The sequence below is a fragment of the Parasteatoda tepidariorum genome, chromosome 8 (genome assembly GCF_043381705.1).
Source record: "Parasteatoda tepidariorum isolate YZ-2023 chromosome 8, CAS_Ptep_4.0, whole genome shotgun sequence".
NCBI classification, from domain to species: Eukaryota; Metazoa; Arthropoda; class Arachnida; order Araneae; family Theridiidae; genus Parasteatoda; species Parasteatoda tepidariorum.
This window is the reverse complement of record NC_092211.1, coordinates 26,454,593-26,479,031: the sequence shown is the minus strand read 5'-3', so window position 1 is coordinate 26,479,031 and position 24,439 is coordinate 26,454,593. Positions and strand designations below refer to the sequence as shown.

Genomic DNA, 24,439 nt, shown 5'->3' with positions numbered 1-24,439 from the left:
GTACCACAATACATATATTTTGTTTTCTCAACATTCAATCTTAAGTTAATTTTTCTAGCTGATTTGTTGCTATAACAATATATATTTTCTCAGGACTTCATGGTGAATTAAATGTACTTAAAATTATTAAATTATATAGTAAATATATTTCCTTTCTTTAAAAAAATATGTGAGTATGAATACTTTAAAATAAGCAATAAAGAGATTTTATATAATATCAATTATGTACTTACAAAAAATATCAATTCAAACCTCTAGGCAAAAATATGATAAACTAGTTGACACAGGCAGAAGTTTATTCAGACTGCAAAACACCATGTAGGTTCTACGTAAAATTCAGATCCGGATTAATAAACATGAAAATTTAGGAAACCTAAAATGGTTTGCACTGTCAATATTACAAAGAAATTTGAACAGCAAAATTCATAATAATGTGATCAAAATTGTAAGAAGGAAAATAATAGCGATACAGACACAAGCGTAGATGCTAAAAATCTAGAGGGCTTAAAACTTTTCATTTTTCAGTAACTTTTAAGAGAGATCTAATAACATTATGTGAAAAATATAATATAAAACTAAAAAATTTTAACAACAAATATTATGATTCAGAGCATCTAGTATAATTTTAAGTAGGTTTTTGTATTTTATTCAGCTTTTTAATTTTAAAATTTGTTCATTTAAATATTAATAATTACTGTGTTATATGTTTAAAAGTATATGTTTAAGTGTTACATGTTTAAAAGTATAATAAGTGCTATATGTTTAAAAAGTAACAAACATTTTGCCTCATTGTTTGAAATTAAGCAATAAAACTAAATACAAAGCTACAAACAACAGAAGATAATTTATGATGTTTTTAAGATATCTTTTATAGGCAATATGGATGTTAATAATAGTAATTTGTTTTAAATTTGGCACATAGCAAAGAAAATGTTTTACATAAATTTTCCAATATGGAGGGAAAAAACCCCTATTTTGGTTTTACAGAGTGAACTTATGCCACCTAAATCCTAAAGTTTAGCACCCCTCTTTTTTCAATATTTCTTTAGAATAGAATAGAATATTATAATTTCTGGTGTTAATCAAACTTGGCTGTTTTAAAAATTAAAAGAACAGTCACGCAGTCTGGTATAAGATATTTGATTTATTTTAAAGGGTTCATCTTTTTAATTATAAAATTTCGTGATGATTGTCTTAAATATTGTACAAAATCCAGAGTTCTTCTTAGGAATAAAAAAGGGCAGGGTGCTTCCTCACACAAAAGGGCACAGAGTTTTGAAAGGGCACTCACTTAACACCTTAAAAATTTATCAAAATGTGTAATATCATGTAATAACTGAATTTGATCCTTAACAATTTTTAAGTTACCGTCTTATACTATTTTATGAGTGTGTTTCATAAAGTAATTTTAGCTCATTATTTAAATACGAGAAAAATTTCTTCTGTGCATACATTCATAAAAAATAAAAAAAAAACCTAGAAAATTTTTTTTTTTGATAAACAGCTAATAAGATTTATCCATAATTTACACTGAAAATTATTAGAAAATGAACACATAACGGGGTGAATTTTCTTTCTTAAAAAAAAGAAGGTATATATCAAAAAAATTTATTAAAATACCCCTTTGAAAAAAGAGAAACTAACCATTTGAGAATAATCCTAACAAGGTGAATATTTGTAAGAGTAATAATTAAACTTATAAACACAGATAATTTTTGTGTGTAATTATTATTTTAACAGTTAATTAATTTTTCTTGGAATATGAAAAAAATGGCAGTGTTTTTAAAGGATTTTCAAATAAGGCACATTTATAAGGATCAAAGGGCAGGCCGCCATCTTTCTAAAAATGCAGCACATGGACATTGCAAAATTAATGAATAAAAATTTTTTTAAGCATTTAAAAATCGTAGTTTCCCACTCACATTAATGGAGAGCACATTTCTTTTAATAATTAGATAGCTTTAAAAGTTTCTCTCCACTAATATTTTAGATAAGGTGAAGTTTACAGTATTGGAATCTGGGATATAATAATTGGTAAGTTTTGGCCCCAAATAGGCAGTAATTCACAAGAAACTTTAAAAAAATAAAAACATCACAGAAGGGAGCAAACTTGAAAAGTATAACTTATAATCATTCGAGGGGAACCTAAAATATGTCTTAATTATAATTAATGATTTTAGAAACATATAGCAGATGAAGAAAATTTTTTCACTCTCTTAAATATGAAATTTAGAGAACTATTGTATTTGTTGTATTTTAATTTCATACTCCTTAAAAATTGAACACCCATGATTCTTAAGTTGATAATGAGGAAATATCTTTTGAATCCTTAACTTTAATTTAAAAGACAAGTGTTTTTTGTTTATTTTATAAAACGAATATTTTTTAAAAATATATATTAATTAAAGGATACCCATATACTATAGCTAACAAAAATTAGGAATGCATTAATTAGAATAAAGGTAATATCCTCATACATGTAAAAAATGGCAGTTGCATAGTAGCACCATCTCAAAAAAGATTAATGATATTTCTATTTTAATCTAGTAGTTTTAAGGGAATAGAAAAGTATTTCTATATCGTTATCAGAAGGAATGGAAACACAAAGCGAACAATTTCAGAGTGTGTAGCCAAATTATTCAACAAAAAATAAGCACCTCTTAAGCATTCAAAAAATATTTTCAGGAACTTTAAAAAGAATATCATAATTAGGCAGAGTTGGAAATTTTTTGACAATTGACGATTTTATCTTGTTTTAACTCTCATGTCAAAAAAAAACTCTTTGGAATTGTTTTTTAATCATTGTTTTGAAATTTTGAATCATGTAAAACGGACTGACAATACGCCAAAATATATTGGGGTTGAATTAATTGTGAAAACGTTGAATAGAACAATGTGAACTGTGTCTTTTTACAATATTGGAATCGGTAAAGGGAAAATCTCATATTTGAAAAAGGAAAAATTAAGCACTTTTTTAAAACATCCAATGGAAAAAGCACCTTTAAGAGCTTTTAAAAAACTAAAATAAGCACCTTTTAAAAACGCTACGCAGCCTGAATTTAGGCAAAAAAATTATACTTTAATAGGATAACGCATTTATAAAGAGTCTAACATGTTTTTCATACTATCCTATTTATCATGCTTACGAGATGCAAATATGCTTTTAATTATACTGCAATTAAACGCGTATTGCATAATGCGTTTAATAATTACACTCAGAAGCCAATGACCCTGATTCCATATTATAATTTCTCTAAAGCAATCTAAAATAACAAGTGTTTTTAAAAGGAAACAGAATACGATGAGCTTCAAAGGGAAAGTTTAAAAAATTCAAGAACATTTAAAAAAAAATATATTTAATAAACATAAACTATTGCAAGAGCAAGAATTAAAAGACGAATTAAATAATAAAAAATTAATGTGTCAAGAAACATTTTTGAGGCTAATTGGAAAGGGAATTCATAAAGAGTTTAATACTATTTTCAGTTTCCTAATATATAAGTAAATTGGATTAGAAATAAATATTTCAGACATCTCTACAAACCTCTGTTTACATTTATGCTCCATAGAAAACAACGAAAACAAGTCTAATTTCGTCACATGGTACAGGAAGTGGAAGTGAAACTAAAATGAACCAATGAGGTGTCATAGCAGAAATCTGTATAGTCAAGGTCCGTGCTTTATCTCTAAAATGATGTATAATGTAAATAATTAAAAATCGCTATAACTATCGTTTCTTAATTTTAAAAATTATCTAAAAAGAAATATTATGCCTTCTCAATTTTAACATAATTTTTAAGGCTAAAAATAAAAATTCAACATATATTAGTAAAATATGACCGAACACCATGACCGTGAAAAGGCAGTGTAAACAAAGAAAATAAAAAGAAGCCCGGTATTGCGCTGTTTCTAAAAAGAAGAGAATTTTCGTATTACTTTATTAGTTTAATGTTGTTTATTAGTATAATTTTCTACTCATTTCTACAGAAACTTCTTCATAAATGTTTTAACTAGTGTGCAAAAATAATTAATAAGAGATGATTTGAACATTTAAAGTTTCTCGCATGAAATTAAATCCATGATGTTTCTTGAGTGAATGATTTGAACTGTGATAATTGTTGTAAACTTTATAATCATCATTATGCCGTCGGTGTCAGAAATGGCTTCTAATGTTTTTATTTTAGACAATGGCGGTTTTACTGCTAAAGCAGGATTTGCAAACGATTCTGAACCAAGGTTACCAATTAATTGAAAAATTTACGCTGTTTTACTTTTTTTTTTGGATGAAAGTCCATGGTTAAAATTTTAGAGATTCAAAGCCTGCTTTTAAATAAAGTGTACTTTATGCTTTTTTATGTTAAAATTAAATTTAAACTTATCTTTTGCAGAATTATACCAAATTGTGTAATGAAAGCTAAAAGTGAAAGAAGAAGACAATTCATAGGAAATCAAATAGAAGAATGTAAAGATTTTTCAAGTCTTTATTATATTTATCCATTTCAAAGAGTAAGAAAGATTTAAATACTATGTACTTAGCCATGCTTTCTAATATTTTAAATATTATGTATTTTTTCTTGTTGAATAAATTTCCTTTCTTGAAGTAATTTTATTTTTGTGCAAATTATTTTTTATTAGAATATCATTCTAACAACTGGCTTATTAAGCAAGATCTACTATTATTTGTGATATTTATCTTATTTTGTTATTTTTTTGCAAATTTTAAGATTTACTAATATTCTGTGTTTGTTAAAGATGTCTTTTATTTGGATAGATTTCTGTACTGTGATCTGTGGCAGAATAATCGCCAATTCTTAGCAACAGCCTGCAAGAAACTTTAAAAAAAAAATAAATACCATTACTGAAAAGCCCTGTGGCATAATTTTTTTGGGCTTTCTGTGACAAACCTGTGTAGCACTGTTATCTTTCTACAAGATACTAAAATAGCAGAAACATGTTTACAGCAACAACAACAAAAAAACCCTATTTGGATAAAATAAAATTGTATATAGTATTTTAATTGAATTTGTAATATTCTTTTATTCTAAGATCGTGGGCAATATTTTCGCATTTTATGGGAGGAAAACACTAGTTATTTTTATTGCATTTCGTAAATCATCATTACATCAAAAAAAAGAAAAAAATTAAAAACTGTGAAATCTGTAGCAGTAACTACCGAAAAAAAAGAGATTGACGGCGAAATCACACGAATCCAACTCTTAAAAAGGGAGTCATTCAATGCATGTTTTGCTTTGAGATTCGGTTGTTGTAATAAATAATATCGTAGGGTGACCCGGGGTAATTCACGATCACTCTGTTTCTGGGGTAAATAATGATCATCTAAGTTTTATTTTAAAAAAATTATTTTTTTTAAAATTTGAGACATGGACAAGAATGATTGTACACTTTACTAAAGTATAACTACATTTAGTTAATAATAGTTTTTTGCTTAATCTAACAAAATAAGTATCTTTTAAACTGCTCTCTATATTTTCCATTTCAAAGATGGGTTCCAAAATGCGCACATTTCTGCAAAGATCCCCCTCCTTCTCTTAATAATAAATATTTTGAGTTACTTTCGTTTTCTTTGATATAAAAATAGTGTAAGCTTTTGTTTAATTGTTTCACATCTACTGTAAACATTATAATTGATTATAGGAAACTATATCAAATGTTGCCCCCTACAGATGGGGTAATTATTGATCAATGGGGTAATTCCTGATCATTGTCATTTCTTCTTATAAATAGTTTAAAAAATAGCTAATAAATAGTTAATTTTCTTTTCTTAAATAACAGTTCATATTTATTAAGTGGAACAACTATAAAATATATTTTAACTATAATCACAAAATTTGTTTTTAACTGTATACAAGACAAATGTGCTCTGATATGCACCATTTCTAGCTTGTCTTATCTTGCTTCTATCTTAATTTTATGTGTCTACATTGTTAGAATAATTTTTAAGTTGATAAACTAACCTAATATAAATATGGTGAGAAATTATAAGCCTAAAAAGGATACTAAGCTTCTAGAAAGCAAAAATAGTGAATTTCTTTTAATGATTGAAAATGAAAATTTCAGTATGAGAGCTGCTGCCAGAGCTGAAGAGTTAATCTTTATTCCTGCTTTTAAATAAAACGTTTTATTAGCAGCTTAAACATATCTTTTTGGTTTATTTGTTTGATCTTAACGTCTTATTTGTTAATTACCATTGTATAATTATTTTTAAACAGCCCATTTACTATTAAAACTGGTGATCAGTAATTACCCCAGAAATGATCAAGAATTACCCCGGAAATGATCAAGAGAAGGAGTGATTCCTGATCACTAAAAATTTAAGATCTTTTAAATTCTAATTAGATTTTCAAACAAAAGAAGGTAGAATAGGACTCATCTCATATAGCTTCAAACTTGCAGCAAATATTAAAATTCTATCTTGAATAGTTTTTTCACAAAATAGATGTTTGCATTTTTTGATCAATAATTACCCCAGGTCACCCTATTAAAAATAAGGGATTTTAAAAATTGTTTGGAAATAAATTCCCCCTTTAAAAAAAATCGATAGGATCATTGCTTTAAATTAAATATTCATAAGGGTAATTCGAATTTCCCATTTCACTCCTAATCTCCCTTTCAAATTTATTATCACAAATATATCTAGATTTTTTAAAAAAACCTTGAAAATCAATGTCAATAACTGCCGAAAATACAATCGAAACACTACATGGATTTTCGATTGTACCGGCAAAAAGTGATTACTTAAATGGGCAGTTTACATTTTACGTGTGGAAATAATATTAACTGAGAAATATCTGAAATTTTAAAAACTCTGTGGAATTCGGTAGCACTAGCAATAAAAAGTCGAAAAAAATTATGAAATCGTCACATTAAAAGTAAATTAATTTGAGTTTCACTTAAAATTAAATTGTGTAAAAAGCATCGAGATTTTTTTTTAAAAAATGTGAAAATTTGTTGCCATAATTGTTGGGAGAACGATTGAAACACCGCTTGGATTAACGTGAATATCAGTGCAAAACAAGCGAGTCTAAGAGTAATTTCTCGACTTCGCCAACCAAATTCCTCGTTCAGTGATAATATTGGTACAAAATTCATGAGAATATAAATAATAACTGAGCAATTATCACCACAAGTTGTGAGCGAAAAAGTAAAATCTCAAATGCGGGGTTTAAAATTTTCATGTGCGTAATTTTTATAAAAAATATTGTATCACTTTTATTTCAACCAAATTAAGAAAAAAAGTAGGATATTATTTTACTATAAATTTGAATTTGTAACAAATCCCCACCCACAGTTACATTTTATTAAAATGTGAAATATGGTGTACTTGAAAAAAAGAATGTATGAACAAAAGAACATGATTTCTGGAACGGAACTATTTATACAACTTTAGCGATTTCTGTTTTTCCCCCTTATATTTTCTAATTAAAATTCTAGCTGAAACCAGTCATTATTAAATTTTTTTCTTTCTAATTCACCTGAAAGGAATCTTTTGAAAAATGAAGTAAAAGTTTTGTTACATAATAATTCTAGAGGAAAAAAATCTTTTGAAAATCTCGGTAGAAAGAAAAACCAATTTTTTTCCCCTTCATTATTTTTTATTTTTCCAAAAAAGAATCGAAAAATCACGAGCACCTCTTTTCCTTCCGATGCGCAAAAAAGGCTTAAATATGAATTTTGAGAAAATTTTTTACAAATTTTCCATATGTGCGTATACTGAGCTGGGTTTGATGAGATTCTTGCACTTTGATGTGCAACTCTAATGCATTTTGCAAGAGATTCTCAATTTCGTGCATAATTTTCCACCCTCTGAAATCGAATCAAAAAATCTTTCTATCTATTTATGGTGGCTAATATAATCAAAAAGAGAGTTCTGTGTTAGAAACTAGTCATTTTGTTATGATCATGTAAAATATTTGAAAATTATTTTGCATTTTTTTAGTGTATATAGTGCTTAAAAATATTTTTTGAGTCCTTAAAATGTGCTTTTTTTTGTTGAAATGTTTGGCTACGCTCCCTGTTGGTATTATATGTCTGTGTCTCTTGAAATATCATTTTAGCTTCTTGTAAAAAAAAAAAAAGTAATTTTGTTTTATAATCTTTTCATTTAATTTTTGTGTTACTTAGCTAGAGTAACAGGTTCATAATATTAATTCCAAAGCTGAGTGGGCTTTAAACTGGTCTAGGAATCGAATCCTAATCCTTTATATTTGCAGATCAGCACCTTGAAAACAGTCTTATAGACATTTTAAAGTTCACCTGTCATGAAAAAGAAAGAAAAACATTTTTTTATGAACAATTCTAATATACTAGGAGGCTTCGCCCTCTGCTCGCTGGCGCTCACCAACCCCCGGAACTGCTTCCACAGTTCATTTCGGATTGCTTCGCAATCCAATGCTCGCTTTGCTCGCTCATTGGATACGTTCTTAACGTCTAGTTTTTGTATACTTCTTTGAATACTGAAGTTCCGAAAACTTTTCACTGTAGAAAATTCTAAACCTGTACATTTCAATATTAATTTGAAATTGCAAGCAGTTCACATATTTTTCTAAATCACACTATTCTAAATTTCAGTTGTTGAGAAAAGTAACTGTTGTAAGTTTTGTTTTAAAGTCTTTCCCACCAGAGAGCTAAAGCCATGTGTTGTAAAACAATATGAAATAGTAGTCTGCCACTGAACGCCGGATGTAAAGCATCGGCTTTGATGAAGATAATTTTGTATTTTTAATTCTCTGAAGGGCGCCACCTTAATAATATGGAATTTGTAAAATAAATGTATATCTTTTTGATTATTGATGAAGCCCATCCTTTTGTGTTTTCATCAGTGTTCAGAAGCAGAACAATAAGTTTTTTTATTTTATCACAAAAAAATAAAATGTATAAAAAAAACAAAGAAAAGAGTAAGAAAATGAGTATAGTCATAGAAAAAGTTAAAATTATAATATAGGATTTGTCAGTTAAAATAAAACTTTTTGTTTAAGTTATTGCTAACAATTCAAATTTCTCCGAGGCAATTCTAAAGTATAACTTAAGGTAGTATTGTTAAGTTGAAGCACAATATTTTTAGTTTTGATGTCAACAATACAATTCAATTTTTCACAAAAACGATTGTTTCCATTGTTAAGTTCAATGTCAACAATTCAAATCTTTCTGATGCAACTCTTAACCTCTAAATATTTTTTTTTTATGTACACATTTCTAAATGTCAGTATTCAACCACAAAACAACTTACCTTTACCAAACCTCAAATTTAGCATGAAGTCGTAAAATGCAATGAAAGAGGGTCATAGCAATAATGTAAGTAGAAGTAAAGTTAGTACTGTAAAATTAAAACAATATTTTTAATCAATGAGCCAAGTTCTTCAAGAAGTAGTTGTAGAAGTAGATTGTTTATTTAAAACTTTTTATCGAATTTCTTTAAGAACACAATTGTTTATTTGGGCATTTGGCAATACAACACTTTTAGAATTGTAGGATTTGTTACGTCAAGCGCTCAGTTATCATAATTTTGATCTAGTTGCGCTTCTATGTCATTTTTATTTATGCTGCTAAGTTAACTTTCAAAAAATTCTATGGCTGGCAACAGCATTTTTATTTTTTAAGTTGTTTATTTTTATTTCTTTCAGAATTCATTATTTTTTTTAGCGGAATGTTTTTTAACCTAACAGAATTCTTTGCCGACTGTTTTCTCTATGAATGAAGAAAATAAAGTAAATATTTAAGTGTTGCAAAAAGAATCTTATTTAGTTGTACAAAGTACTTCAGCCAAAATTTGGGAGCCACGTAAGAGAATTATATATATTAGATCAGAAACACATCATTAAAAGGCAGAATGCTTTGGTGTTTTCAAAACAAAGCAAACGTTGCCACCGGCGGAAGAGAAATACAGCCCAAATCTGGGAGCCACGTAAGAGAATTATATATAATAGATTTTTTTGGTACTTGTGTTAAACCTATCAACCATTTCCGCTAAAATCAAGACTTTTTTGTTTAAGTACTCTTGCAAATAAAATGTTCTACAGATTTTTTAAATTGTATGTTCTAACACATTAATTGCAAAAAATTTACCTTTTTGTTATAATTCCCAGAAATATGCACTTGTTATAATATAAAATGATCTGATAGAATTCATGCCAACTTCCTTGGTTGACAAGATTTTGCATGAATATCATTTAATGTGTGTACAAATTTAAACAAACTAATAAACTTAAGTCATTAAAATAAAATATATACTGAGGAAAAAATTTTATTGCACAACTATTTAAAAAATGACTGAAAATATATTTAAAAATATTATTTATATTTATTTATTTTTCAAAAAAAGCAACCTTAAAACAATTATTCTTAACGGAGATAATTAGCTAAAATAAGTTAAGTATTATTGAGGTGTGTGTATGAATATAATATGCAACTGAAGCTAATTCTAATGCATGTACTTACATGTTACTTCAAATGTATCACGAATTTTTTTATTTTGTCCTGATAAGCATAATCAAAGAACATTTCTTTAAACTGTTTTATTTCTTTCATAGGGATATATTGTGAATTGGGAAATAGAAAAGCAAGTCTGGGATCATATTTTTGGCAGTGATTTTTACAATGTAAATATCTGTTTTAATATTGTTTCATAAAATCCATAAATTTTTAAACAATAATTTTACAATTTTAATTAAATATATATTTTATTATAGGTTGATTTCAAGGAGACATGTTTAATTGCTACTGAACCTTACTTTAATTTTGTTTCGATGCAAGAAAGTATGACAGAAATACTACTAGAAGAGTATAAGTTTCACTCAATTTTAAGAACTAATCGTAAGTTAGCTGTTTCTTCTTTTGTGATAGTTAGAAGTAAAAGAAATGTTAAGTAGCATATTTACAGCGTTTTCGTTTTGAGATTATTCACACCCTAAACTCTCTGTTTGTAACAAAGTAAATCTGAAATATAAAAATGTATGTTTTATTATTTTTTTGAAATAAAATGTGTCTTTACTATACTTATAAGGAGCAAATTTTACTTTTTTTAAGTTAGTTATTTTTCTTTCTTAAAAGTGTCTGGAATATGTATGTCTGCTGTTCCTGAAATTGTCCTGATTTTTTCTTTGGTCCACTACGAAGCCTGCTAGTGTAAATTTTGGTGCTTTTCTGTTAACTAGGTGACTTCACTAACCTGGCCTTAGAAAAGTACCAAAAATTATTGACTGATACACAAAATACACTGTAATATTTACATGTCATTAGTATTAAGTATTATAGAACATATAATAATAAATAAATGGAAACTCTTTTAAATAATAGTTGAATTAATGATTCAACTGTAAGATTTGTTTGTAGTAGCGTATGAAAAAGAAAAATATATTAATTTCAAATAAAGCTTTTGATTTTTATCATTCATACAAATTAGATATTAAAAATATTATTTATATTAAAATGTTTAGCTGATTGCTTGCACACATGAGCCAATTTCTGGATATTAAAAAAAATCAACATTCAGTATTATTTTCAATATAAATAATAATTTCAATGGCATTCACTTTCAGGAATCACAGAACTTACTCCTTCTACTACATCATTACCAGTCTCTTTCTTTCTTAATAACCAATGTCACATACTAATGTTCCATCCCAATGTCACATTAGGGATGGAAGGGGTGTATAACAGTTATTGCTTGTTTTTGCTGTTTCATATCTTTATACAATTCTATACTTAAGGATCTCTATGGATTTCTTAATTTTATGTTGATTTTTTAGTCTTATTCTTTATATGCAGGAATATTGTAAGGCAAGAAACGGAGTACAACTCACCGATACTTTTTAGTATGGTGGGGCATCATTTTGACCTTAAATTAACACGTATTCCTGACCTTAAATTAACACACTACTATCTTTAACTTAAACTTTTATCATTTTTTTTAATTAAAAAGTTTTAGTATATTCTCATTCATAATTACTTACCTATTGCAGGCTAACTTCACAAATGTGCTATTTAGATTAAGAAAGTTAATCTATTGTAAAATTAGTTATCTATTAACCCTACATTTTTAATTTTTTAAATGTGGCTATGAAATTTTGTTCCTTCCGAACTGTTGCTAAGAATATTGGTTGATAGAGCAGAAAACTATAACTCAGTATGGAATTTTTTAAAATTATTTTCAGCTATTCAATTTATTAGTAATAAATGTCTCATAAATCTGTAATCTCCTGCATATTATAAATTGATTTTTAAGAATGCAAAATTTTAGTATAAATATTTAGGATTGTTTTTTTGGTACACGAAAAAAAAATTATAGACTACAAGGAAATAAAAAAAAAAAACTTTAGTAAATAAAACTTTGATTGTTTCAAGATGTTTAGTTAATTGTTGATAAAAAATTATATGATAATTTTAGATTCTACCTCATGGTGTTGTGATTTGTGTCTCAGTAAATTTTGTTAGCACTACAACACTGTTTATATATTATATAACTTGGTATTATTCTTTTTTAGCTGGGACACTGTCTGCTTACAAACGTCAGAAGGAAGCACCGACTGAAATGTGTTGTTTGGTAGTAGATTCAGGGTTTTCTTTTACTCATATTATTCCCTACATCAAAGGTAAAAAACTAAAGAATGCAACTCGTAGGTAAGTTGAAATATTTTTTAAAGCTGTTAAAAAGATTTTTTTATGATTGCTCTAGTAAAATATTTTTTAAAATATTTATTAATGTTTGAATTAATTTTATTTTAATTTTTTTAATGTTTTGTGACAATTCATTCCAACAACTTCAGATATATATTTTCTTTTTAATTGTAAATGACCAAAATATAAATTTATGAAATCAGTCTTCAAAAGTGTATCATTAAATATGCTTTTGATATTAATTTAATCTCCTGTGTTAGCTTTCACAAAAAGAAAAGCATATTAATTTAATTGTATGAATTTATGTATGTTGTGAGATTTAAAATTAGCATAACATGTGGTACTAATGCTGATAGTAGTTTTTATTTCTTATCATCAGAATCAAAGTAACATTTGTGCATAGATAGTTTATTCATGTAAATTATTAAATTAATTGTATATGAATTTTATGGGTGTCTCTTAATTACCATAAAATATCTCAGCCTGGATAATAATTTTTTTTACTTCTTTTAGACCTTAAGAATATTTTCTATATTTGTTAACATTTAAGCAATGTTGCAATTTCTAAATTTTTTTTTCATTATGTTATGAAGTTTGAAGCTTCTAAAAGTCATACAGAGATAGTTGGATTTTTACAAAGCTACAAATTGAATGACTTAAAAAGTAAAATCAGAGTCTATTTAAATAATAAAAAAAGCACTATGTTACATTTTGCCAGCTCTAAAGACAAACAGAATGTTACATTGTTTAATTTTATCGATTAATTCATAGAAAATAAAGTTATCTAGCCTTCTAGCTTTGCTACAAAAGTCTTGTGTTCTCTTGTTTTCTTCTTGTTTTGTTATTCTTGGTTTTGTCTGTTCAAAGCTCTGTCTATTTTCGATAAACAGGACAGGTTAGAAAAGCTCATTTTTATTTTCAATATGGCTTTATGCAGTCATATTCATATTTGTGCAAGTAAATTAGTGCTTTTAGTAAAATAATTTTAAAAAAATAGAAGGGTAGAATAAACAAATCATTCATCATAAAAAAAAGTTTTTTTAATTTTATTTTTTAAAAATAATTTTAATCAAAGCTGCAATAAAACTGATAAGAAAAATTCACATTTTTGACAACCTGTTTGTATTTATTTCAAAACTAAGTTAAATTAAAAGTTTCCTAAATTTCTTAAAATTTTTGTATAAAATATATAATAATAAAGTGAGAAGTTAATTATATTAATCTAACTTTCAAAATGTTTTGGCTATATAATTAATTAATGTACTAAATTTTCAGAAAAGTTAAGCATAACTTATTTTATTAGTGTCATTAGTATTTTCACACCGGAATTCTTGTTTCATTAGTATTTTTGATTGATTATTTTTATTCTCTTAAGAAACAAAATTAAATTGAATAAGTAGGGTGACCTGGGGTAATTCCTGATCAAAAAACGCAAACATCTGTTTTGTGAAAAAACTATTCAAAATAGAATTTTAATATTTACTGGAAGTTTGAGGCTATATGAGATGAGACCAATGCCACCTTCTTTTGTTTGAAAATCTAATTAGAATTTAAAAGATTTAAAGTTTTTAGTGATCAGGAATTACCCCTGGTCTTGATCATTTATGGGGTAATTCCTGATCACTTCTGGGGTAATTACTGATCAGCAGTTTTTATTGTAAAGGGGCTGTTTAAAAATAATTATATAATGGTAATTAACAAATAAGACAAAATAAGACATCAAGATCAAACAAATAAACCAAAAAGATATGTTTAAGCAGCTAATAAAATGATTTATTTAAAAGCAAGAAGAACGATTAACACTTTAAATTTTCAAAAATCTTTGCATCGTGCCATACATTTTAGGCAATCAGCCAACTCATTCTCATGTTCTTCTGAAATATAAAAGAGTTCCCACATGGGTTACTTTTGCTGGATTTTTTAACTTCATTAAGGGAAAGTGTAAAGTTAAGTAAGGTATGTCAACAGCTCTCACACTGAAATTTTCATTTTCAATCATTGAAAGAAATTCACTAATTTTGTTTTCTAGAAGCTTAGTATCCTTTTTAGGCTTATAATTTCTCACCATATTTATACTAGGCTAATTTATAAACTTAAAAATTATCTTAACAATTATACTAGGCTAATTTATAAGCTTAAAAATTATTCTAACGATATGCACACATAAAATTAAGATAGAAGCAAGGTAAGACAAATCAGAATACAGTCTTGTATACAGTTAAAAACAAATTTTGTGATGACAGTTAAAATGCATTTTATAGTTGTTCCACTTAATAAATATGAACTGTTATCTAAGAAAAGACAAGTAGGTATTTATAAGCTATAATACTATTTATAAGAGGAAATGACAATGATCAGGAATTACCCCAGTGATCAATAATTACCCCATCTGTAGGGGGCAACATTTGATATAGTTTCCTATAATCAATTCTAATGTTTACAGTAGATGTGAGACAATTAAACAAAAGCTTACACTACTTTTATATCAAAGAAAAAGAAAGTGACTCAAAATATTTATTATTAAGAGAAGGAGGGGGATCTTTGCAGAAATGTGCACATTTTGAAACCATCTTTGAAATGGAAAATACAGAAAGCAGTTTAAAAGATACTTATTTTGTTAGATTAAACAAAAAATTATTATTAAGTAAATGTAGTTATACTCTAGTAAAGTGTACAAGCATTCTTGTCCATGTCTTAAATTTAAAAAAATTTTTTTTTTTTTAAATAAAACTTAGGTGATCATTATTTACTCCAGAAACAGAGTGATCGTGAATTACCCCGGGTCACCCTATAGCTATTGTCACCCATTTTATAATTTTTGTTGAACAAAAATGCAATTGATTAAATGTTTTTGTCACGTGTTTTCTTACAGTATTTTTTTTTTTACATAATTTTCTATTGTATATCAATTATTTAATTTCTCCTTAAAAAATATTTAATTAATTATATAGCATTTATTTTAAAATTTCTTATTTGATGAAAAATATATTGTAACAGTTGATCATATTTGTATAACAATTATTTTTGTTTTGTTTCTTTTGATATCTTTATTCTTTAATGTACTATTCTTCATCAATTTAAACTATTTCATAATTTATGATCACAAAATAATTCAGTTTTTCAGTATTTTGAACCAAAAATATACTGGACTATTAAAACTTTCTCTATTTTTTTTGCGATTGAGTTAAGTATACCCACAACAGCTCAATTTGTGACCAATGGCATGATTGTGCCAATGAGATCAGTATTGCATGTAAGCCATCTTTACTTCCTGAATAAGTTGGTTCTCATTGATCTGAAACTGAGTGGGCTTCAAGCCACCACAGGAAATCGATCCCCAGTTTTTCATACAGGGTGTCCAGCTCTAGGAAAACCAGAAATTATCAGAGAATTTATTGATTCTGGAAATATCAAGGAATTTCTCAGAAATTTTAGTAAAACAGGGAAAAGTTTTAAAAAACAAGTGATCAATGAATGCTTCAATCCGTAAGCTAAGCTTCATTAAGAATGATGCAAGTTTTCTCCCATATTTCTTCCAAGTGGTCCTAAATTTTCCATTCCTTTTTTTCAGCAGTAATTCATCGTTTTTGTTTGTTACTGTATGGCGTTTTCAAATTCCGATATATTTAATACGTTTTTAGGACCTTTGAATTTAGAGTATTAGCTGTTACTTTTTTAAGCGTCCAATTCGCGGTGATGCCATTGTAATAGCACTTCTTTGGATGGTTGTTTTTTTGGAAATTTTTTATCATTTACTATCCCTTTCACATAGTTTTTTTTAAAAAATTCCTTTATTTTTACATTCAATGCTATTAAGACGAACAAATTTTAAAATTTAGTAATAGCTTTTTACCACATTCAATTCATGCAAGGGTAATTGTATTCGGGAGGTATCCCGGAATTTCGTTTTTTTCGTATTATCCTTCGGGATCTAAAAATTAGCAGTGCAGGGCATATGATGATTTTTCTGGAAATATTGCGGAATTCCTCGTTTCTCAAGACCATTGGTTCTCGAAATTTCGCTAATCAAAAACTTGAAATCTGACAAAATTTTCACGAAATTCCTCCATCTAAAATTCAAATTTTGAAAGTTTTGCTAATTCCCGCTAACGAGACGCTTACATACACATGATTCTTCTGTCAATGGGCATAAATCCACAGAGTGTTCTTTCTGTTTGTCTTAATAATTTATTTTTTAAATTTTTTATAGAATTTTGTATTTTTTATAGATTTTCTAGACCTATTATTACTTTTTTGTAACTTTTATAGACTTAAAACCTATGTTACTCTTTTAGAATAGATGTTGGAGGGAAAATTTTAACAAATCACCTGAAAGAAATTACATCATATCGACAATTAAATGTAATGGATGAAACATTTGTAATGAATCAAGTGAAAGAGGACGTTTGCTATGTTTCGACAGATTTTTGGAATGATATGAAAGTAGCTAAGTATGTATATTTGTATAATTCATTAAGTAAATTATAATTTTATGATCTTAAAGCAACGTCAACAATGGAAAATATTCTTTACTTGAAGCTAAGATTTTGCTATCATGATGATAATACGATTACCAATTCTTAGCATCATGTTCATCTAAACTGTTATAAAACTATTTTAATTAAACTGTTATAAAACTATTTTAACTGAACTGTTATGAAACTATTTTTATCTATCATGATAGATAAAAATGGTTTTTTTTATCTATCATGATATAAATAGTTTTTTTATCTATCATCATAGATAAGAATTTCTTATTGATTTCTGATGTTAGAGTAAATGATACCTGTTAAAATCTCATTCATAATTGTTTAGGTTAAGAGGTAAACAAAACACAATTGTTAGAGATTATGTGCTACCAGACTATACTGTCATTCGAAGAGGCTACGTTAGACCGTTAGAGGAAACAACTGGCAAACCAAAAGAAAACGAGCAGGTAAATAAAAAAGCATATTAATCTAAAAATATTTTCCCATTCATTAAATCTTATAAATTGTTATGATCGCCTTTTGGGAAGAGATTTTGTTTGTTTTATTTAAAAGTAATAGCAATCTTTTTGTGTTAATTAGAGTGATATGCTCATTATTTTCCATTTTAAATAAGGTTTTTATTTTTCATCTATGTATACTTACATCAGTGGTCCCCAATTTTTTTCATGTATGCAACCCTAAAAGTTCAGGTTTCTTTCGTTAGAACTCTGGCATTGTAAAAAGTGCTTATTAAGAGCAATGTCAAGAAAAAGAAAATTATTCTTTCATTTATCTTTTCATTAATTATTCTATGTATTGTTTTTGATATTTTTTAAAATTTTTTACTGGGTTATTGATTGGATATCAATGTAATTAATACTGATTAAAAAAGTTCTAACTCTTGAAACAAACCCCTGTAATCCTCTTACGAAACATGTTCTAAGAACCGTGGGCTTACATTTGTCTTATTAAGTTGTCTCTATTGTGTATGTTTTAAGTCTTTCTGCTGTGTATGTATGCCTATTTTGCTTTTTCTGCTTAAGAAACTTTATATTTAGTATTAATTTAAATAAACTAGTTTTTTAAAAGTGTAAAAAATTATTGTTTATATAATTATATCTATGATGGCATGACTGTTCATGTCATTATATATTGCCATACCATATAATCATGTTTCTTTTAGGTATGACTTAGTGACATGACAATTCATCCTATTATTATGCTCTTCCATTTAAAGAAGCTGTTGTGCTGATCTTTAAAAATTAATAATTAACAAATTTTCCTGATAAAAATTAACTTATTCTACCAAAGTTAATAAGTTTTAAAAAAAATGACAATCAAATTAAACTGAAAGAATTCAATGCAACGTTGATGAAAGCTTTAGGTTTTATGTTTAAATTATTAATTAAATTAGGTAATTAATATGATCTAATTTCATTTCTTTAATACATTTATTAAATAGCAATTTATGAATTAGTTTTTATGATAATATTTTATGAACAATAAGAAATATTTTTTCCTTTTATGATGTCTTGATAAAATGATTATAATTTTAAATGGCCTGATCGAATTTAAAATAGATACCAGACACACTTTATGATTATTAATGACGTATTAATCTATGAATTATATTTTTTTAAATTATTTTATTGCATTTTAAAGGAAGTAATTTCTAACAAACATATAATTAAAGACAAAATAATATTTTAGTTTTTAAATCCATTTCATATCAAAATGCTATGGTTATTTTTTTTAACCCTTGTTCAATTCTTTTTCTAATTCAATAAAATGTTTATTTTGTCTGATTGTGTGTTTAAACATTTTTGTAAAATTATAGATTATTTTATTTTTATTATAGATTATTTCATTTTTATTTTAGTTTAAACATGTACTTTTCTATTCAAAAATAAATATATTTTTTTAATTATTTAATAACTAAATTTTAAACTAAACATTGTTACATTTTCTAAAATTTAGTTATCAAAACTTATTAATTACATTTAGACCATGAAATATTAAATTATCACAATTTGAAGTGAAATTAAATTTATTTTTTCAGAGAATTATTGAAAATCTTTATATACCCACATGATAGTTTTAATGCTTTAAGTGTTAATTAATTATTTGCATATTTATAAATATGTTTCACATACTTTTTTTGTTTATATAAATTTTCCTTTCTTTGGACACTTTTTTCGTGTTTAAACAAAATTAAAGCATTTGAAACTGTGCCAAATATTATGCATTTGCAACTACACTAAATACATGAACAAGATTGAGATTAAGAAAAATTAAATAATAAAAATGACAGTCTAATCAAAATAGTTTCATTCGTTTTTACTTTGCTCTTCAAATTTTATAAAAGTTTCATTTATAATGATTAAGCTGGATATTGATTTAAAAAGAAATAAAGCACTAATCTCCTGCAATTTGACAAAACATCTCTACCATTCAGCCACATGTTATATTACTTTTGAACAATTTATTCAAAATCTTATGGTTAATGCATTTATAATTTAGTATGTGTTTGAGCTACACTAAAAGACATTGTCAGTTTTATGATTCTAATATTATGATTCTTTTAGTTGATCAGAATGAACAATGAGCGTTTTATGGTACCAGAAGTTCTCTTTAATCCATCTGATGTAAATATTGATGAAATGGGGATTTCAGAAGCAATAATTCATTGTATTGAAGCGACCCCAGAAGGTTAGTTTAATTACCAGTTAAAATAAATATTTTGATTCCAATCTTAGTACAAAGTGTAAATGTATATACGGGATATTTCATAACAGCCACCCTCAACATAAGTTTTTAGAATTTCTGTAAAAAAAAAAAAATTTGCATGTTAATGGTCATAAATAAATATTTATGTGAAGAAAAAAGTGTTTTCAAACTCTGACCAATTATTATTAAGGTAAAAAAGAGTAAATGTGTGATGCGAATTATCTTAAACCAATTTGAAGATGAAGGGTCAAAGTGGTCTCAAATAATAGGCAAATGATTTCAATTTCCACTTGACAAATAAAGTAGTTTTTGTTGATTTTAATTCTTCCATTGCTACATCTAATCTCAGCAATGATCAGCCACATCTTGAATAATTATTGTTACTTAAATATGCACAGTTTTTTATTTAAACTTCATGTTTTCATGGGGATTTTCGAAATGTATGTAAATGGTGGTTATTATGAAAAATTCTCATATTTTATAATGTGAAACAAAAAAAGGTAACTTCATTTTCAAAAAATATAATGGAAAAGTCATTAGAATCCATTTTAAAAGGAATTATTTTCGATTATTTTATTACTTAGTTTTAAATAATAATTTACTTATTTTTAATGTGATTTTTTTTAAAAGATTAAATTCAGCTTTTTATAACGCACAGTTAAGTATTGTCTAAAACATTTGATTTAGTCAACATTTTATTAAAAAAGTATAAAATATTGCAAATTAAATAAGCTTCTCTTAATGCAAAGAATAAAATACAAAGAAAAGTTTTAGCTCTTATTCTTAATCATAATATTAACAAATAAATAAAAAAAGAAAAGAAATCTGGGAACAGAAAAAAACTAGTATGTGATAATTTTACATTTTCGATGTGTTTTTCAATTTAGAACAATAAAAGGATTTATAAAAAGAAATTTTTAAATTCAAAAATTATCTTATTAGTACAAGTAAATAACAAAATTTGTATGATTAAATAACAAAATTTATAATAAATAATTAATACGGTAAGGTATTGTGGTAATTTATGTAACAAAAATTAATATTTTTACAAGTTCATTTAATCAGTGATTGAAACCAATTCTGGATAAAAAAATAAAAAAAACATAAATGATATGGCCCTACTGCATTATAATGATAGCAATAAAATAGGAATTAAAATTTTAATACAAGTTTTGTAACTCCTAAAGAATGATAAAAAGATAAAATGCCTTGAGTTTATTAAATGTTGCATTATTATTCTAATTGAATTTGATGCCAATTTAACTACATAACTTTAAAAGGAAAACATTAATTTCTGAAACAACATAAATCAAGGTATAAAAAACTTTTTTTTTTCTTTTTAGAATTCTGACTTTTGGTTAATAAAATTTCAGTCTATTTTATTACATTCAAATAAGAACTTAAAAAAAAAAAAATTGAAATAACCTTCACCATAATTAAAAAGATGTATTACTCATTCAGAATAAGGAATGTATAAAAAATATTTCCAGAATAATTCAATCTTCAAAGTTCTGTCTTATTACATTTATAATCAAACTTACTACCAAGTTATGTTTTTAAATGTTTTGTTTCTAATGCAAAATCCATAAAGTAATTACTTATAAAATGAAGAACACTTAATAAGAAATTTTTATGAATGTTTAATGTTGTTATAAGAAAAATTAATGTATCACAACATAATTTCTTGTTGCCATCTTACTTACTTAAATTAACTTGGTAACCTTACTTCATATTTTTATTTACCTCATTTCAGATGTCCAACCACATTTGTATAAAAATATATTAGTTACTGGAGGAAATGCTAGTTTTCCTGGTTTTAAAGAACGGGTGTAAGTATTTAATTTTACTTGTGTAATTCAATATCCTTAAATAAATAGAAAAATATTAGATATATTTCTAGAAAAAGAAAAATTGAAACATTCAATCTATATAATTTATTCTATTTTTATCTTAAATTTCCTATTTTTAATGATTTATTTTTTTTAGTTATAATGATGTTAGATCTGAGGCTCATCACCTATTAGATGTAAATGTTACAGCAGCTGAAAAGTAAGTTTTGGCATTTTATGTGAATTTAAAATTGGAGAAACATTACCTAGTATTTGAGGGAAAAGTTCTATAGCCAGGGGTCTGTCTAGGTTTTTCTGAGAGATACCTATTTTGTGAAAATTTAGACATAATTTGTGAAAAATTAAATTATATTAAAAAAATCAACACAAAAATATGGATTTATTGTTTCTTAAGGGATACAAAATTAAAATTTAAAAAAAAAAGCATTTTGTGAAACTGCAGTTTTTCCTAAAGTTGAAATTTGTGAAACTACCGTTTTTCCTAAAGTTGAATTTGTGAAGGTACAGCTAAACGGTAGTAAATTCGGCCTGGACAGACCCCTGATAACTAATCTATTTTTTCATTTATTCCTGTTGTTTTGCAATCTCATCATTTAAAAATTTTGTTTGCTCTTCTGTAGCTCTACGGCCCTTTAAAACATTAGCATGTTAAAAAGAAATTGAGAAGAATTTTCTCCTGTTATTTGATCATAATAAAAAGATATGTTAGAAAATTAAAAAAAAAAAATTTGATTTCGAAATATTTTTTTTGTATCTATTTATATCAAATTTATTAATAAATCATTAACAAGTTAAAAAGGAATTGAGAAGAATTTACTCCTGTTATTAAATTTTGTAGTCTAGCAAGTAACTTTATGTGTCTGGCAAATATCTATTTGATCATAATAAAAAGATAAGTTGGAAATTAAAAAGAATTTTTTTTTTAAATTTTGATTTTTAATATTTTTTACATCAAATTTGTTAATAAATCTATTAATTTTAATTAATAAAATATATTAAGTTGTGTATATAATACTTGCTGTATCAATTTGTTAGAATAGATCAGTATCTTAAATAAAATCTGCTTTTTTTTAAAAATTATAAAAGAAAACAATCGTCCTTAAGATATATCTTGGATAAGCTAACTTCTCATTTTAGTTTCAGTTGTTAAGTAAACTAAAATGAGCATTACACTTAATGCTTATCACTTTATTCTTTTTCTCATTGAGTTAAATTTTTTTATTGCTGATTTTAAAACAGCATAAGTGAATAATTTCGGAAATACTTTGATAAAAACCTATTTTTGAGTTATGATTCATGTAATACATATGTATTTAAATGTATGACAGCCAACTTGCCTCCTTTGTGGACTTGCGTATCTACGTGTTAAGTTTGATTGCTCCAAAATCACCATTTTGTGTCTCTTTGTCTAAAATTCTTAACTGTAAATTTGAAAACTTTTGCCTTAAAACAATAATGTACAATGCAATTGGGAAGAAGGGAGTTGAAATTTTACCATTCCCTGTTATAACAAATGGTTTACTATAGAAAAAAAATTGCGAAGTTAAATTTATAAAAAAATTTAATGTAAATCAAACTTGCTTATAGTAAGTGCAAAAAGAGCGCAATATTTGCTCGTTACAACCAAGTACTGGTGAAAAATATTGTATTCATTACATTTTTGAACAGTTAGTTAATTTGCTTTGAATTGTCTTAGTGTCTCATTTTTGTGTTATTATTCATCGGAAAGAATCGTGGCCCAAAAAAAAAACCATTGCCATTTGCAACTGTGATTTTAAAAAAGTTCAAGTTTTTTCTAGATTTACGACTTACCTCTAACTTTCAGTTGTCTTCAAAATGTTAAACAAAATTTTCTAAAAAGGGATTAACTTAGCTGAAAATGTAGAAGTATGAAGAAATCTTATGAATCACAATATTGCTTTCTGAAACCAAGATTTGCACCAATGTACTCAACAGTGTACCAACCCAATATTTATGATTTCCTTGTTAAATCTGCGTTTCCAGTAAATCAGGGTTTGTTATCAAAGAGTTCGACTTTATAATAAAATGCAGTAAAAATTTTTTTAAATATAAACGCAAAAATATCTTAACCTGAAAAATTGGTGATTGATTAAATATTTATATTTTTCACTGCAGTTTTTTAACAATCAGATATAAAAACCTAAATTTAAACTGTAACAATGATCTGTTGTTTATCTTATGGAAAGTATTCAAAAAATCTATTAAAAAAAATATATATATTTGATTCTGAAGTACACAACTATGTACTGTTACTTAAAGTTTGTTGTAAGTGCTATTGTTAACTAATAACACAACACAAACTCTTTATGTATGCTTATATATAAATAAACTTACTGCCTTAAAGCTTGGGATTGATAAGTTTGGACAGTTCCAACTTACAACAGAATTTCCAAAATTTAACCTAATAACATAAAGTTGCTGAATTTATAGAAAATTTTTTATATGCTCTTTTGCTAATAATGTTGTATGAAAAATATATAATATTACTATTGAAATATATTTATGATTTTACAGTCCTGTAACATATGCATGGGAAGGCGGAGCACAGCTTTCAAGCGACCCTGAATTTGCCAAACTCATAGTTACACGAAAGCAGTATGAAGAACATGGTTTACCATATTGCTTGGAAAAATTTGATGTATAAAAATATTTTTGTAAATTATAAACATTTTCCTTTAATTTATGTAAAATATATAATTTTTCTCATTCTTATGAAAGTTTAGTTTCTTTCTAACCTCA

The 24,439-nt window shown here is 26.1% G+C and overlaps 2 protein-coding genes across 5 annotated transcripts in view; one reads left to right on the top strand and one right to left on the bottom strand.

Annotated features, from left to right (window-relative positions):
- The window catches only part of LOC107450450 (I-kappaB kinase epsilon), a 34,914-nt gene extending 31,246 nt beyond the window's left edge, over nt 1-3,668 (bottom strand). The window contains exons 1-2 of one of the 4 annotated variants that reach the window (XM_071184520.1): nt 3,545-3,668; nt 234-373 (exon numbers count right to left, since the gene is read on the bottom strand). The gene's annotated coding sequence lies outside the window, so the exon portion shown is untranslated. Of the gene's footprint in view, nt 1-233; nt 374-3,477 lie in introns of all 4 variants that reach the window. The other 3 variants (XM_071184522.1, XM_071184523.1, XM_071184521.1) reach the window with 3 other exon arrangements.
- A 135-nt stretch (nt 3,669-3,803) lies between these two features.
- Nucleotides 3,804-24,417, top strand: LOC107448153 (Actin-related protein 6). The gene is made up of 11 exons (XM_016063261.4): nt 3,804-4,236; nt 4,389-4,506; nt 10,548-10,616; nt 10,707-10,830; nt 12,501-12,636; nt 16,929-17,084; nt 17,449-17,569; nt 19,688-19,811; nt 21,583-21,658; nt 21,816-21,878; nt 24,215-24,417. The coding sequence occupies exons 1-11, from the start codon at nt 4,142-4,144 to the stop codon at nt 24,342-24,344; spliced, it is 1,212 nt and encodes a 403-aa protein (XP_015918747.1). The 5' UTR covers nt 3,804-4,141; the 3' UTR covers nt 24,345-24,417.
- The last annotated feature ends 22 nt before the right edge of the window (nt 24,418-24,439 follow it).

Coding starts and splice junctions, on each gene's coding strand:
- LOC107448153 (XM_016063261.4), top strand. CDS start 4,142: ATGCCGTCGGTGTCAGAAATGGCTTCTAATGTTTTTATTTTAGACAAT. Junction 4,237..4,388: donor GCAAACGATTCTGAACCAAG/GTTACCAATTAA, acceptor TATCTTTTGCAG/AATTATACCAAATTGTGTAA. Junction 21,879..24,214: donor AATGTTACAGCAGCTGAAAA/GTAAGTTTTGGC, acceptor ATGATTTTACAG/TCCTGTAACATATGCATGGG.